This window comes from Rhinatrema bivittatum, chromosome 8, assembly GCF_901001135.1.
Source record: "Rhinatrema bivittatum chromosome 8, aRhiBiv1.1, whole genome shotgun sequence".
NCBI classification, from domain to species: Eukaryota; Metazoa; Chordata; class Amphibia; order Gymnophiona; family Rhinatrematidae; genus Rhinatrema; species Rhinatrema bivittatum.
Genome location: NC_042622.1, coordinates 8,263,382 through 8,276,369, shown reverse-complemented (window position 1 = coordinate 8,276,369; position 12,988 = coordinate 8,263,382). Strand labels below are relative to the sequence as shown.

The 12,988-nt window shown below is 47.1% G+C and overlaps 1 protein-coding gene across 2 annotated transcripts in view; it reads right to left on the bottom strand.

Moving 5' to 3' along the window:
* The window catches only part of TCEA2 (transcription elongation factor A2), a 43,863-nt gene extending 31,090 nt beyond the window's left edge, over positions 1-12,773 (bottom strand). Inside the window, exons 1-2 of one of the 2 annotated variants that reach the window (XM_029612192.1) lie at positions 12,648-12,773; positions 1,068-1,130 (exon numbers count right to left, since the gene is read on the bottom strand). In XM_029612192.1, coding sequence (XP_029468052.1) covers positions 1,068-1,130; positions 12,648-12,737 — 153 coding nt within the window. In that variant the 5' untranslated portion in view covers positions 12,738-12,773. Of the gene's footprint in view, positions 1-1,067; positions 1,131-12,142; positions 12,393-12,647 lie in introns of those variants that run through there. The other variant, XM_029612191.1, reaches the window with a different exon arrangement.
* Between the last annotated feature and the right edge of the window lie 215 nt (positions 12,774-12,988).

Sequence of the window (12,988 nt, the reverse complement as noted above, 5' to 3'; positions counted from 1 at the left end):
ATTTAGGTTTAATGGGAAACGGGCAGATTGGCTTTTTCACTACATCTGTGTAGCCAGTTATGAGATCCATATACACTTCTCAGAACTGGAAGCTTGGTTTAAATTCCAAAAGTACTAAAAAGTCTCAAAATGGAAGCCTTCCTCACTCTTAGTCCTATAGCCAACAGGTCCATAGGACAGATGAAGCTGGTCTGGTGTATCTAAACAAGAAAAAAGGGCCACTTAAACTTCACCAATGCAGCAAATAGAGGAGGAAAGAGTCACAAACTACTTGACATGGCATTTACATTAGGGAAATGTTTCCATATAATCCCATACAATCAGTGCAGAGGTCACTGACCTAGAAACAGAAGTTTTACACGTAAACCTTCAATCATGAAAGAAGCACATCGTAGGCAGCAGAGGAATGCATCCCTTCAATCATCTCAGAAGATATAAAGTTAGGAGTGCAGCCAATGAGGGCCCAAAAACCAATCCAAATAAGGAAAATAGCATCCTGCAGGTTTGGTTCTGGGCTCAGGCCTTCCTGCCCCTGCTCGACTGGTAGTTTCTGTTAATGTGCAACAGCAACGTTGGAAAAATACAAAGAGTGACCAGATTTAGGACCCAGCACGGTCAGTGCAATGACTGAACTGAAGTAAGCTGCCAGGGGCTATGTACGTGAATAATAAAACTGTCAGGCCTTCCAAACCCAGAGGCTGAAGCGAAAGGAGAATGATCCACCGGACTGGCTTCATCCATCCCTGCCGACTCACTGGCAGCAGGAGCACATTTGGGGAAATCTTCCCTTCTCAGACTTTTTAGCACTTTTTGAACATTTATTTTCACTCCCTTAAACACATCTGCTTCCAGGAGTTCTCTCACTCGTGCTTCTTTACGGGGTTCTAGTCATATTAATTATAAATTATCCGTTTTCTACAACCACTTACTATCTGGACTGATCTGGACGTGCCAGTACACACCAAGCAACCTGATATACTGAGTGCCAGGGCTTGCATATCAGAACACACATAGAATCCATAGTCCATGTGCTACATGTAATGAGCACCTAAATCATCACTCTTTACCTGCAGTAAATCCAGAGTTATGGGCATGCTTTTCAGCTCTTTCAATAAATCCATTGCACCATCCTAGAAGTGAAAACAACAAAAACATGTCATTGTCGTCACCTATCCCGGTGCTCCGACAGACAGGTCAAATGCAAATAACCAGTGCCAGCAGCACATCAGCACCTCAGCCAGTCTGTGAGATGTGACAAAACGTTACAAGGCAGAATACTAGTAACCAGCGATAGGAAAATTGGTTCTTACCTGTTAATTTTCATTCCTGTGCTACCACAGATCAGTCCAGACTCTTGGGTTTTGCCTCCCTGCCAGCAGATAAAGAGAGAGAACAAAGTTTCACTGACGCTGCATATAACCCAGTGTGCCTCCTGCAGTCGCTCAGTATTGACCTGTACCCAAGCCAAGATGATATTCACACTAAAAAAAACATTAACAGCAAACACCCCAATGGGCAGAAGGATGGTTCCACTGTAACCAACTGGAAAGTCTGTCCCAGGAAACAAAATAAACAGCGTGGAAAACCACTAACAACTCTACATTACATACAAAATCAGAGCAAGCTGTCAACTCTCCCTCCCTCAATGGACAGGTCTCTGGACTGATCGGTGGTACTACAGGAATGGAAATTAGCAGGTAAGAACCAATTCTCCTTTCCAGTACATATCCAGATCAGTCCAGACTCCTAAACTGGGTGGGACCTGGAGAGTCTCGCTCACAGACTACTCTCACCAAAGCCCACTGGAGCCAGAATCCAAGCGATAGTGTCTGGCACTAAGTGACTGCCCTGCAAATCCCCCACAGAGATACCTGCCGAGCCTCAGCCCAAGAGGTCGCCTGACAACAAGTCCATCTTTAGATATACCTTTGGTGAGACAATTAAAAATATGTTTAACCTTTACTGCACTGAAAACTGTGACATATGCGCTTGTCACTGCTGTCAGATTATTGCAATGCAATTTATTGGGGGTCTCCCAGGATGTCTAATCAGAAAGCTGCAAATGGTACAGAATATGGCAGCAAGGATAATAATGGGTCAATCTAGATTCAAGTCAGCTGCCCCGGTAAGACTAAGATGTACATTTAAGTTCTTGGTACTTACTTTTAAGAATTTACATGGACACGGCCCACTTCATATCTTCTCAACTTTGTTGGAGATAAGAACATAAGAACATAAGAAAATGCCATACTGGGTCAGACCAAGGGTCCATCAAGCCCAGCATCCTGTTTCCAACAGTGGCCAATCCAGGCCATAAGAACCTGGCAAGTACCCAAGTAACGTCTCATCCTCTTCCCTGTGCTCCCTCTCCCCTGCTTGACTCTCCCTACCCCCTCCCTGCCTGCCCAGCTACCCTGACCCCGCTTCCCACCCCTTTCCTGCTCAACCAGGGCTTCACATTCACAGCATAGACATCAGCTTCAGATTCCAGTGCCAAAACTGTTTTGGCACGTGAAAATACAAAAAAGATCTTTCTATGTCTATGCCTATGCTGTGGCATGAACTCCCAGTGCATTTGAGGGAGGAAACCGAATTACTATGGTTTCACCGTAATTCAAAGACCTGGTTGATCGTCTTAGACTTTTGAATGAATTTATCTTGACCGGCAACAAAGTGGCTTAAGACTGTTTATTTTGTATTTTATTATTTTGTTTTAATTTTTACTGTAATGTATTCATTTGTTGTACATCACTAAGAAAGATCTTATTGTAAGATCCATAAATTTTATAAATAAAATAAATATATGCATTGAACTAATCACCGTAAGCCAACGTGTAATGGTAGCCTTAGAATGCTGACACCCCTTCTTTGGACCATTCCACAGAACAAAGAGGTGATCTGATCTACGAAACTTATTAGTAACATTCAGATACTTTCCAATGAACGCCTCAGCTCTCTTGCACGAGGTGTGGAGTAATCCAAATCTGGAAAGGCTGGAAGTTCCACACTCTGATGAAGAGGGAATGCTGAAATCATCTTAGGTAGAAAAGAGGGCACCGACTCAACGTCACCCCCGATTCTGAAATCTTCAGAAACGGATATCGATACAATACCTGAAGCTCTGAAATCCTCCTGGCCACCTCAAGAGTTAAGCCCTTCAAGGTGGCTCTTCTCAGTGGTTCAAACGGAGCTGCACACATTTGTCTAAGCACCAGGTTAAGGTTCCAAGATGGACAGATCTTTTGCACCAGAGGAAGTCAATTCTTCATTTCCCAAAGAAAACGCAACACACATGCATGCGTGAACAGAAGATACCCCTGCACTGTACCCCAAAGACAGCCCAAGACCGCTATCTGCACTCTCAGAGAGTTAAAAGCCAGACCTGTGACCAAACCCTCCGGTAGAAAAGTCAAAAAATGGGACACCATAGCCTGAATAGGCTGCACTCCATGAATGGTACAGCAGGACCCGAAGATCCTCCAAACTTCACATATACTATGGACCTGGAAGGTCGCCTCGTCTACAATGAGGTGGTAATAACCTCCTCAGATTATCCCCCTGTCTCCGCTGTCCAAAGCTACCAGAGGACAAACCAAAAGGCAGGAGAGCTTGTCCCCACTCAGGCTCGCTTTTGGGACAATAAGAGGTTCCACCAGAATAAAGCCTCATCGGGATCTCAAAGGCAGGGCTCAGGCAGAGCACCATCCTGGGAACCGCCCCTTCTGGGTGAGTGGAAGCCATCCCGAGACGACGTTGACCCGGGAACTGGTGGTACAAAAATCCTCACAAAGAGGAACACCCTGCCCTGCACTATATCGAAACTCATACCAAGATTCTCTAGTGCCTGAGATGGCTATAGAGTGCTCTTAGCCAAGTTCAACACCCAGCTCCTAAAACAAGGAAACAACCTTACCAGATGCCAAGTGACTTTCTTCGGCACTTTAGACTAGCATCAATTGTCTACCAGTCAGATGGACTAGAATGCCTGTCTTGTGCAGAGACGCGGCTACGGTGACCTTGAAGGTGGTCCTGGACGCAGTAGCCAGCCCGAAGTAAAGGGCCTGAAAATAAAAATAACGGCCCAGGAAACATTGATGTTCCAGGCAAATGGGAAAATATAGACAAACCTCTGCCAGGACGAGAGACAAGAAGTTCCCCTGCTTATACTGTCATTTCCCTTCTGAAATGAGCCACATGCAAAAGTTGATAGACCCCTGTCTTATCCAGGAGGGCCAAAAGGATCCTCCTTTGGAAAGAAAAGAAATGGAATAGCGCCATAATTTCATGGGTTCTAGAAACAGGAATATGGTTTTGAAATCCAACCGCCTCCTTAACGCAGTCTCCACTGCCACTCTCTTCTGTAGAGAGTTGCAAGGAAAAACCATAAATGCATCCAGAGGAAGTCGGAAAATTGCAGAGTCTGGCAATCTCCTACCAACTCCAGAACCTATTGGTCTGTCGTAATCTGGACCCTCTTTGATAAAGCAAGATAGATCCTGCATATCTCCTGATCCAGAAGATAAGCCCACACAGGCTTCTTAGGCTGAAAGGACTGAAATTTCCAAAGTGAAAATACTTTTGAGTAGTTGCTTCTCTGTAATGAAGACACTGCTGGGAAACTCTGGAGTGGCCCTTTGCGCCAAAAGGACGCAACCCGCATTCCTGTTCGCTGGCAATTGAGGAACCTTGGTTTCAGCCCAAGTATTCACCCTCTATTCCAATTTACTCCCAAATAAAAGAGAACCCTGTGATATTGGACTTGGAAACAGAATCTGCCAGCCAATCGCGGATCTGTAACTGATGCCTAGCCGTTATCATAGAAACACAGAAATAACGACAGAAAAGGACCAAATGCTCCACCCAGTCTGTCCAGCAAGCTTATGCCAGTATCTGCTGCCCTGTGAGGTCACCCTCGTGCTTTAGCAGTTTCCCAGACTATAAAAATCAGGGCCCTCGCATGCTGTCCGAATCCAATTTTCCCTAACCCCTGCCGTGGAAGCAGAGAGCAACGATAGATCCGGTTCAAAAGTATCAGGTTTAAAGATTAAGGGCAGTAAAAGCTGCCTCAGCAAGTGACCCCCATGTTTATTTGTTCCCCAAACTGTAAAGGTTGGGGGCCCTCTTGGTTGCTGTCTGAATCCAATCCCCCTTTTCCCACTGCCGTTGAAGAAGAAGCTACCCCTCTGACAGCCATCTGCACCAAGCCATAGTCACCTCTGCTAATAATGCAGCTCCCCGTAAAAAACAGCAAACAGCCATTGGAACCCACTCCTTGCTTCTCTTAAAAGAGACGCAAACCAGCCTGAGCCATCAGGCAGCAGCAAGAAGCAATCTGCAAGTTTATTGCCATGGCCTCCAGAAAGACCCAAAGTCACCATGGTCTCAGAGGCCTGCTTAAGGAGAGCCTCGATCCTCCTTCCACCTGGATGGTGGCTCACTTTATAACCGTGCACACCAACAGAACTACCTGCAACTGTTTCCCTGCCTTCAGGTCCAAGGAGCACCAACTCATCAAAGCGGGTCCCCCGTTTCCGTCTCTTTTTTTTTTAAACTTGCCTCAGGAGCATTCCTCTCATGCTCCATTGACCCTTGAATTGGATACAGGAGGGGAAAGAGACAGGGCGCTTTACTTAAAGTGACCAATATTGTATCTTTCAATTGCAAGCCCATCACTTCATCCCCGATGCCACCAAGCATTTTCAGAGTCTGAGCCAACAGACTCGACAACTCAACTTGAGTAGAGCCCGAAGTAGCTCCCAATCCAATGCAATGCCTCCCTCTTCTAGAGGTGAGAAACCAATGCCCCATCGGAAAGCTCTGACGTATCATGACCCACATCCAGGGATACACTGCAGAGAGGCTTTGCCCGCAGTGGCTAACAAATGGGGAGCCCAAGCACACAACCCCTACTTAGTAGATTGCTTTGGCTCAGCCTGGCACCCCTGCAGAAAGGTCTGCAGGTCCTGGAACAATGTCCCCCCAGGAAGAGGAGGAGGGATCTAACCCGAGGCCCACAGGTCCAAACCTGGCGCTCCCCAACCCTTCACTTGGGGAGGCCTCTACCATCTTACAAAGGAAAGGAGAACTGAGCACTGCCTCGTCTCACACATCATTCCTTGCCGGAGCCACCATAGGCCATGGGGAAGTCCTAACAGCAGCAAAATTTCTAGTAACCAACTCGCCTTGAGCAACTAGACAGTGCTCAAGGCATAGAGACAGCGAGGTCTCGATTTTCTTCAGATGGCAAGCCTCACAGATAGGAAGGCGGTTAGACTTGTTTGCCCCCAGTGCCTAGTTCTCCTGGCTCTAGGTGGCTGCCCGCACACACACCATTGCCACCCGGGTGTGCTCATGCAACTCCAAGGACACACGGAAATACACACATAAGGCTAGGTCGTGATTGCAGGCGCACAAGCAGCTTCAAAAATACATGCTCAAGTCCAGGTCACGGTCGTACGCACACAAGAACCCGCACATATGTACTCCCATCTAGAAACCTCCAGGCGGAGAAAAGTGCACACGTGCCTATTCACATCCACGACCGGATCTGCTGCATCGGGCATATCTCCCACAGCCGCCCCCAGATCCTCCTGGTTATCAGTGTTATCACCAGTGTCACCTGTCCGAGAGGAAAGACCCAGAGTCCAGCGAATGCTCTTCTGAACGTTTCCTTTTTGCGTGCACGGGAGATTTCATTGGCCAGGATAAACCCCGGAAGCCTGGGAAAGAGACTTAAAGCGATATCCTACTGCTCTCTTAGCCAGACATGCCTCATGCACTAGTAAGACAGCGGAAAAGGACTGGGAGTCAGACCCCTACTGAGTGGGGAAATCCTCCCCATCACCTTGATCCAGAGGGTAATCCCCATATTGAGTCTCCCCAATCCTTCCGCTGGTGACAAAGACAGGGGAGATCCTCTTGCCTCCCGCGCTGATGCAGACCACTGTCCCCGCACTGATCACGCCCTGACCACCTGTCTCAGCTGAGAAGTTGCAGCAGAAGCCTCCAGCCCTCCCAATGTATAACCCTAACACAGGCCAGTCCTGTTAAGCAGTGAACGCGATGTTCCACACGTGCGTCAAGCCTTGCCGTGCACCATTACCATGCGGCTTCCTGGGCCGCACTTTGAGGAAGTTACCGCTACACCGCATTGACAAGGAGAAAGTTAAGCTGCGTCCTGCACTGCTCCCACTCCGATCGCACGGAACCGCCAGGCACTCTCCTATCTTACTTTTCTTTTTGTCAACAACAAACTAAGCATAAAGTTGAAAGATTCAGCCCCGGCTAAAGTAAAAAAAAAAAAAAGGAGAACTTCCCTGCTCCTCCAGGCTGGAGAGCTGTCAGCAGAATCCAAGGCTACCTCGTAGGGGATGAGGGATCTGAACCACCAGATGAACACCCCATGAATTAGGAGCGAGCTAAACAAAAGGGTCACCAATCCCTTGCACATCCAACTCACACAGGGGAGGGGGGGGATCCAGAAATCTTTTTATTGAAATCTTTTGTTTGTTTGTTTTATTCTTCAGACTGCAGGGTTTATACCACCTACCATCTGCTGGAGACTGAGAAATACTGAGGGACTGCAGGTGGCAAACGAGGTTACATAGCAGCATTGGTAAAGCTTTGCTTCCCTGCCAGCAGATGGAGACAAACCCAGGTACATACAGGGAGATGGTTCAGCTCTGGCCTGTACGAACGTTCCTGGAACTTTAAGAGAATGAGCTGCTACTTCCAGGAAAGGCAGGAGATGTGCAGCCACACCTGGTTTGAGTTTACTGTTTTCAACCTTGACCTGTATTTGTTGTACTGTTGAATATGAAAGAAACAGACAGCAGGAAGCTCTTTAGAGCACAAGTTCCATCTCCTTCCAGTCTCCAGAGCTCTTACAGAAAGAGCAAGCAAACCGAACACAATCCTGCCTCCCGAGACAAAATGAGTCTCTGGGAAAAAACCCAAAAATAAAGGATTGCATGGGTTTTTCCATGCACTAACATGCAAAAATGGGAAATGTTGGGAATACTTCCAAACACAAAAAGGGGTTGAAGCAGTACAAGTTTGAAACGTATGAGCAGTAGCACCAATCCCTCAAGGCTTCAGCCATAGAAATGTTCCAGCTCTACTCCCAAGACATCCAGTGAGCTTTCATTCTCCTTTCTTAGAGAAGCAGATGAACTGGGCACAGTTTCAACATTCCCAGTAAATGGCCACCCACCCAGGCCCCTTCCCTTTCTGGGCTCTGTACTAACTGGACGGAGGCCGCCTGCTGAACCAACACACACTCAAGCTTTAGATTCCTCCTCCACCCTTCCTTGCAATGTTGCTGTTTCCAATTCTGTCGCTGGAACAGACCCAGATCCCAGCATCACTCCCTGGGCCTGAGGCTGCACAAACAGCACAAGGAACGAGCACCAGAGCTGACTGGTTCTTTGCTTGTGGAAAGGTACCAGCATCAACCAGAACTAAAGTAAACGTGGAGAAAGCACAGTGCTTGAAGAACAGACTCAGTGGGAGGCAGCACTCAGCTCTATTTCCCCACTGGATTTCTGGGGTCTCGGTGATTGCCGAAATAAAGTTATTTAGACTCGCTCTCCTTTATTTCTCTCTGATCACTGTTGTAAATCCCAAAGGCTCTGGATGTGAGCAACAACCAGCCATGTGCTACAAGGCAGTGAACCGTTGCATCATACATTGATGTAATAAAGTGCCACTAAACCACTTCTAAATCAGTCATTTGTGACGAGCTTTTAAGTGCTCGAATCTCTTCATGCAGCCGAATACAGAAGTACATTATTGGACATATGTACCATCCATTTATTGTGAGTCATGAACATATTTAATGAAAGGATGAAACAAGGCCTGACGTGCCTAATGGCCGCCCGACTTTGCAATTATAAAGAATTATAAAGGCGACTTTGCAATTATAAAGAAAATCAGTCTTGTAACATTATGTTAGATGCTTTAAAGTTGTTTGTACCTTTCTATAGTTTGATGTTGGAAGATTTTAAATTGTAATTCACTCAGAATATTTTTTTTGACATAAGAACATAAGTTTATTTTATTTTATTTATTTAGTGCTTTTTTATACCGGCATTCATGATTTATTTATTTATTTATTTAAAGTTTTTCTATGCCGGCATTCGCGATAAATATCGCATCATGTCGGTTTACAATTAACAAGTAGATAGGGAACAAAAAGGCAATAAATAACATTTACAATGTTAATTTATTAACATTTAATGTTATTTATTAACATTTATTTATTAATGTTATTTATTAATGTTATTTATTAATTTATATTTATAAATATAAATAAATTTATATTTTAAATTATATTTATATTTATTAATGTTATTTATTAACATTTACAATGTTAATAAATAACATTTACATGATATGATTGTAAATAACATTTACAATCATATCATGTCGGTTTACAAGGAACCGGGGGTACAACAACCTTAACCATTAACATAGTGAAGAGAAGTAAAAGTTACATTGAAACAGGGGTGATAGAACTGGGGGAGGAAGCAAACAGAGTAGAAGGTGATTCAATGAGCAGAACAATGATTTACAGTGTGCTGAGTGTTCGGTAATGAAAGCTATGGGGGATCAGTGGACTTGGGGAAAGGCTTGTTTGAATAACCAAGCCTTAAGCCTTTTTCTGAATGTCAGCAGGCAAGGTTCTTGTCGGAGTTCAGGGGGGATAGTATTCCATATGGTTGGTCCTGCTGTGCAGAAAGCCCGTTTTCTGGTGACTAGATGATGTGTGGATTTGGTTGGGGGTGCGTGCAGGGATCCTTTGCAGGCATCTCTGATAGGTCTAGACGAAGTGTGTAGTCCGAGTGGGAATTGAAGGTTAAGGGGAGCTTGGTTGTGGATGGTTTTGTGGATGATGGTGAGGGACTTGTGTAGAATTCTGAAACTTATTGGTTTGCCATACTGGGTCAGACCAAGGGTCCATCAAGCCAACAGTAGCCAATCTAGGTCACAAGTACTTGGCAGGATCCGAAACATTAAAATAGATCCCATGCTACTAATGCCAATAATAAGCAGAATATAAACATTTATAAATAAAACTCTGATAATGTGAAAAAACACAAACATCTATACTGAGCCTCTCTTAAGGTTAGTGTTTCCAACTAGGTTTTTTTGGGCAAAAATCAAAATAAAATATTCTGGCAAAGTATCTGATCACTAAGCTCAAATGTTTATGCTGCTGGACAGTTTTGAAGCGCCCCATAAGGCAACTAATAGAATGATCAGTTTACCAAAATCTTCTCCCACATATCTTTCTTCTTGGAGGTGTGTTATTGTGTGTCTTGCATGTTAATGTTTGCCTTTAGTTCTGGCCAGTTTCACCCATGTAACATCCTTCCTCACATTTCCAGCTCTGGATGATGTCCACCATATTAGAGGAAGATTAATATAATTCACAAGAACGTAAACATGCTTGGAACAGATTTGCAGCAGAGTGGTAAGGGTAGGTGGGGAGAGTAACAGATAACAGAAATGAAGGAGGGGCTTGAATATTTGTAATTATATGAAAGTTTAGACGGCCAATGAAGGGGGAAAACAAGCCAATGGGCAGGGAAAGGTGGATAACTGTATCAGGCTTCCAGAAAAGGTGAGGAAAGCAGTACAAAGCAGCCAAAGGTTATGACTCTCACATCAGCGGTACAACTGCATTAGGCTTCCAAAGAGGATGGGGTAACCACCACAAAGCAGCCATGGCTCTAATTCCAAGAACAGCAATACAGTTGCATCAGGCTTCCAAAAAGATTTAGGTAACTTAAAGGAGCAGCCACAGTTCGAAGCCTATCATCAATGAGCATGTGTGGGACAAGTATATGACGTGGTAGGAACAGGACTGCAAGATCAGATAAAAGACATGAGAATGGGGAAAACTGGTGATGGTTTAAGTCTGCTCATGTACCCAAGGTGAGAGAACCAGGGAAAGACAACTGGGCAGACTGCGGGGGTTACTTGGTCTTCTCTATCATCATTTACTAGGTTATGAGGCAAGTCCCAGGATATGTACTGGGACAGACTGCAGTATGTGATTGACAGCCCCATGAAATGGCACATTTGTAAAGGTTATGACGCAGTATAAATCCCAGAATACACATCAAGTGTAGGGACCAGAAATGTGAGAGAAGACTCCAGAATCACACCACAGTGCCTTTTATGTAGAAGAAAACGAAGTGTGTGACTAGGTCCAACTGCCAAAGAGGAGGATGAGGTGAGGATGGCCAGTAACACCCATTCTGCTGGACAATAGGGCCAGAGACTGTGCAAGCAGTTTCAAAATTCTTGGGTCAGCTGTGTTCATCTTCTGCATCACAGGATAAGCAAACCACTGAGAAGTTTGGAAAATGCTTGCGTGCTGCTGGCAGCCTTGGAATCGTTGGCTACATTGTCCAGGTACATGGGTTCCACATTAGTCTTCAGGGATTGCCCCAGGTCTCCTCCTGATCCCACGAGGGCTGGCGTGTGCCTTTTATGTCAGCGACCCCAGGGCCCTCTGTGAATACAGAGGGCCCTGGGGTCACAAATTCGTCTCTGAACTGCTGGGTCCTGGGATATGCTCTGGCACTGAGGGCTGCACGGCACAGACTGTAAGGACCAAGGCTATAGAGTGTGGACCTTGCCAGTGTTTTGGGCCCATCTCTTCTTGCTGAACTTCTGCAATAAATTTGCTTCCGACCAGGAGGGAGGGAGGGAACATTTCTTCCGTGATTCCATGAGGTGCTGGGCAGAGCTCTGCTGCATTCCTGGAGCAAGCCCTGCTTGGCTCGTTCGAGCGAAGCGGAACTTGCACCGGCGATGATTTGATAGCCTCATCCCCCTGGAGCAGTGGCGGCAATTGACAGAACTGCTTGCAGGTGTCCAAACCCGTTCTGTCCCAGGGTACGTGCCCCGTGCCCGCGGTGCATACGGATGGGATGGGACGGGCTAGAGGGCTGGGAGAAATGCATCCGAGAAACGTGAGACACGGCGAAGACCGGAGCGGTGCATGCAGCCTGCCCACTGCCCAGCGAGGGGAGGCTCAGGGGCTACACGAGGGGCCCCAAGCACCGGGCAAAAGGCCCAACTGCCCCGGGGCCCCGGCTAACGGGACGGGGGGGGGGCGGCCGCCACTCACGGTGCTCTTCTTGGACACCATCTTGTCGAGCTTCTTGGCGATGCGCACCACCTCCTCCTCCTTCGCCATTGCCTCCGGCGCGGCGGTTTCTGCAGCCCCGGCCTCGCCCGCTCCGCTCGCCAGGGACTCCCAGCCGACCGGCCCAAGCTCCGTCACCAGGGCAACGGCGCCCGGCGCACGCCGGGATTTGTAGTTCCACGGCGCCCGCTCGCTCGGGCCGGGGCCTCGTCGCGCGGAACCTTCTGGGAGCTGTAGGCCGGCGCAGGACTTCAGGCACGGACCACAAGTCCCGGCGTGCCCCGGTCGCGGACCCTCCAGGGTCCGGAGGTCGGTTAGAGCCGCGCGCACGCAGGTGATGGAGGGGGGGGAGGACCGGCTCCGCTTGTCTCTGCTAAACCGCCCTTCCGGCAATACCCGGGCCCCCACCCCGTGCATGCAGCCCACGCCTCCCAGCCAAGGAGGTGCTGACGAGGCCAAGTCCCTGCAGCTTTCTTTGGCTTCTTACCATTTTGAACCTTTCAGCCGTTTTATTGCAATCTTTCTGGCTGTCACTTTGGCGACACGTCCTGCCATTAAGGAGATCGGCTGCATCCATGCCTGGGGTAAAGCCACCTGGAGCCCCGTCTGGCAGCAGCTTCCGCACCGCCTTCCTGCCAGGTTCAGAAGGCCTTCTTGGCACGACACTGGCACACGTGTTGCCAAAGTAAAGCATCATTTTCAAATGGAGTTACAAGTCTTGTGGCCGTTTTTCGAAAGCCATTTATCCGCATAAAGTGCCCTTATGCGGGTAAATCCTATGGACAATTCAATGACATATATTGTAGCAATTTTCAAAGGCCCGCTTAC